Here is a 3,819-nt window from a genome sequence, read left to right as displayed (position 1 = left end):
AAAAAAATTGATATTCATCGAAAAGAAAAAAAAAATTAAGACATCAATTCAAGATCCCCTTCACAAGGAAGTGGCACAAAGAATCTTTTGCCAAATTTAATCATGAACTTTCTTAATTTTAAAATTTGAATACTACCCAGAGCCCATCTATTTAGGTCACCAGGCATGGTGCAACGAGTAGCTAGTTAGAATTGTAAAAATCATTTTAACCCACACACGATAGAGAGAGAGATGGATAGATGTACTCAATCCATATGAGCAAACAATTGTTTTCACATCAAAGTTCTTCCATGCATTGAAATTTCTTCTTTCATCTAATAAAGAGAGAGAGAGAGAGAAATGGGGTGCATGACATTACATGTACATGAGCAACCAAGTGTTACAAAATCAAAGTTCTTCTATATGTGCAAGTCCAACTATACTTTTCAAACCAATATGGAGAGAGAAAAAGAAAACCAACTAATGTCCTGTTGTACTATGTTCACCACCCATTTCCTGTGCCTCTCTGATGTGTGTTCCCTAGCTGAACTTCTCCTCCACCATGGCTAAGTCCTTGACCCCTATGTGCCCATCTGTTCATATTATTCATATTGAACTGATCTTCTTGATGATGGCCAGGGGTATCTTCAAGCGACCCCATCCCATGATCACCAACATATTGTTGCACCACCAGCACCGATATCGTAGCTGCAAAATCCGACGACGATAATAAGTCACCGATTGCTCCCAACTCTGGGCATTCACTCCAATCTGTCAATCCAGCAGTTAATGGTGATATCATCCCTTGTCCCCTACCAACAATGTACAGATCATAGATGTTCTCCATTGACCGTATCACCGCCACCGTCTCCTCGCCATTGTTCACTACCTTCTCATTGTAAACAATTGATTCAACATTCACGTTTTTCATCCGGAATTGACTTATGAATTCGTCATCCCGTTGTCTCTCTCTTTCGTTGTCTGTGATAACATTCAAGATTCTCAAACCACTGTTGTCATTGGCCGGGATCACAGGCTCAGCTGCATCTTCCCCTGGGAGGAAACGGAGCACTGTAAGATTTACCTCTGGATGCTCCGACATCCTCCAAGCGTAAGATAACGCTTCCCTATCATCAGGTCCTCCAAAATAGAGGACCGCGATGTGGTGGGTCGTGTGACTTGATGCCACACGAGCAGTCCCACCAAGGCCTCGGTCGACTAGGATGCCGACCGAGCAAGGGGCATGGGCTAAGACATTTTGGTTTACTGTTCGAAATGCTGGATTGGTGGCCTCCATGCCACCATCCACTGTTTGTTGCTTATGAAATGGGACAAGGATGAAGGCCACACGCTTGTCCTCAGAAATGTTACATATGTCCTCGTGCATAGTAGAGTAGGGAGAGATAGCTGTGAGGGGTTGCACAGAGACACCGGCAACATGCTGCTCATAGTTCTCAAAGGCATTGATGATATGGTCCGATTGGGCTTGGGTTCGGTTTATGGCAGGCCGACCCGACTTTCGAGTGTCATGGACAATGAGCATAGCAGAGGCCCGGCCAGTGAGCTCCACTAGGTGGAGGGCATAGACGGAAATGGGATTCTTCTTGGTGGCGTGGGAGGCCTCTAGGAGGTTGATGATGGTGGGGACATTGCGAGGGGTGTGGATGCAAGCAAGGATCCGGAGTTCTGAGTCAGCCATTGATGTTTGTAGCGTTCGGCGCTTGTAAGGCATGAAACGCCTAGATGGCCGGTAAAATTCATTTATGATCGGCATGATGATACTTGTCATCGACACTGTCATCAGCACCAATATAGCAAAAGCTTCTTCGCTTATTACCTAAAATGTTACATAGGAAGTCAAACTCATAGTTAGTAAATTCGTGAATAATTATTTTTAAAAATAAAGGAATATTTATCTTCGAAGAGTATCATGTCAAATTTAAGCATATTTTTTATATAAATGACATATGTCATTTTTTTTATATTAAAATTAACCCATAATTAGATGTGATACAGATAAGTTTTTCATAAATCGAATAAGCATGTCAAAGGTTACCTGTTGGTCACGCCCCACATTGAGAACAATCATCTCAATGAGTCCTTTGGTGTTCAGGAGGAGTCCCAAAGTGAGCCCTTCACTGGCATGCATCTGATAGTAGAGGCACATGAGAAGTGTGCCACCAACCTTGCCTAGACTAGCAAGGGCCAATGTAAAGAAGGCATAGCCCCATTGCACCCCTCCAACCTCGTCTATCCTGGTCCTAAGTCCACTCATTGCAAAGAAGAGAGGAAGAAGCAGCCCAGACACAAAATCCTCAAGCTTCTCTATAAGTGCAGTCCCAAGTGGACCATTTGGTATTACAAGGCCAAACACAAAGGCACCAAAGATGGAGTGTGTGCCAATGGTGTCTGTAATAAAACCACACACCATGACTCCTGTGAGAATCAAACTTATGTAGAACTCATTGAAGCTCTCACCCTCTGGGGTACGCCGTATAATCCACCCAATGGCCGGTCGGATCACAAAGATGCAAAACATAACAAAGGCTACAGTGGAGAGGATAACCCCAAGAGAGGCTAATGATAATTTTCTGTTCTCTGCAAGTGCAATTCCTAAGGCAAGGAGGACCCAAGCAAAAATGTCATTGATGAGAGCCGCGGACATGGCCACTCTTCCTAGCTCCGTGCTAAGGAGCTTGAGCTCTGCAAGGATACGGGCCAGCACCGGGAAGGCTGTGACAGAGAGGGTCACTCCGGCGAAGAGAAAGAAGACCTTACTTTGTTCTGGAGAGGCCTTCTTATCTCCCTCTTCTTGTTCCATGCTTAAGAGGATTACGGCATAAGAAGCACCAATGATGAAAGGCAGGATCAAGCCGGCTAGGGCTATTGTGAGTGCCTTCTTTCCCGTTCGCTTGATCGCAGTTAGGTCCATCTCAACACCAACAAGGAACAAGAAGTATAGGAGACCTACATTAGCCATAGTCTCCAACACCATTACACTCCTCATTGGGAAGATGGTCTCTGCAAATTTCTTGCTCCTTCCCAACACTGATGGGCCCAATACCACACCACCCTACACAAATTGAATTCAAATCAATTAATCTCTTAGCTAAGAACCAATATTTAATAAACAATCACTCTCCATCAATCAAGGAATCATGAGTCATTCAAACTACACATGACTATAGGCAAAAATATATGTCAAAAGGCAAAAACATTTGAAACTCTGAGACCTTGGATGACTTTATGTATCAATTGGTATCTCGACCTAATAGCTTAAGTTTTTAGAATCATTGAACATCTCATTTGCGTGCAACTATGTGCCAGTGATCATCTTATTGTCGTCCCTCTACGGCTGGCTGTTTTAGCTCCACCCCCCAAAAAAATTTCGATGGATCCCATTTTTTCTATGGCTGCTTTGGTTTCTTTCGTTAGGGTCTTCTTCCTTGGCCAACAGACCTCCTAGTGAACAAGGATTTTTTGCACACCACAGCCCGTCAACTGCGCTAGACAGCTGTTGTTTTTCTCAAAAAACATTCAATGATGCATTTTAATGCAATTGATACTTACAATAATTTCCGAGACAACGCGGGGCTGGCGCAATGGTTTAAGGATGAATACAAGAAAGCGAGTGACAATAACGATGATGGTGAGCTGCAAGATGAAGAGAGGGAGCGAGAAATCGAGCGGGTTATCGCCTTGCCATATACCACTGGTCGTGATCATGTTTGGTGAATAACAAACCACTCCTTCATCTGTCTTGTTTGCACCTGAAATCGATCCATGTTTGTTTGTTAAATTTGCAGGTAAAGCAGTTCCATTACCTCCTATACCAGACAT

General features: G+C 43.7%; 1 protein-coding gene across 1 annotated transcript; it reads right to left on the bottom strand.

Moving 5' to 3' along the window:
• Positions 1-308: 308 nt before the first annotated feature.
• Positions 309-3,819, bottom strand: LOC122069263 (cation/H(+) antiporter 15-like). Its single transcript, XM_042633231.1, has 3 exons — positions 3,550-3,819; positions 2,036-3,052; positions 309-1,816 (listed from the first exon to the last, which is right to left on the bottom strand). The coding sequence occupies exons 1-3, from the start codon at positions 3,817-3,819 to the stop codon at positions 482-484; spliced, it is 2,622 nt and encodes an 873-aa protein (XP_042489165.1). The 3' UTR covers positions 309-481.

The sequence above is a fragment of the Macadamia integrifolia genome, unplaced genomic scaffold (genome assembly GCF_013358625.1).
Source record: "Macadamia integrifolia cultivar HAES 741 unplaced genomic scaffold, SCU_Mint_v3 scaffold566, whole genome shotgun sequence".
In the NCBI taxonomy this organism is placed as follows: Eukaryota; Viridiplantae; Streptophyta; class Magnoliopsida; order Proteales; family Proteaceae; genus Macadamia; species Macadamia integrifolia.
This window is presented reverse-complemented; position numbering and strand designations above follow the sequence as displayed.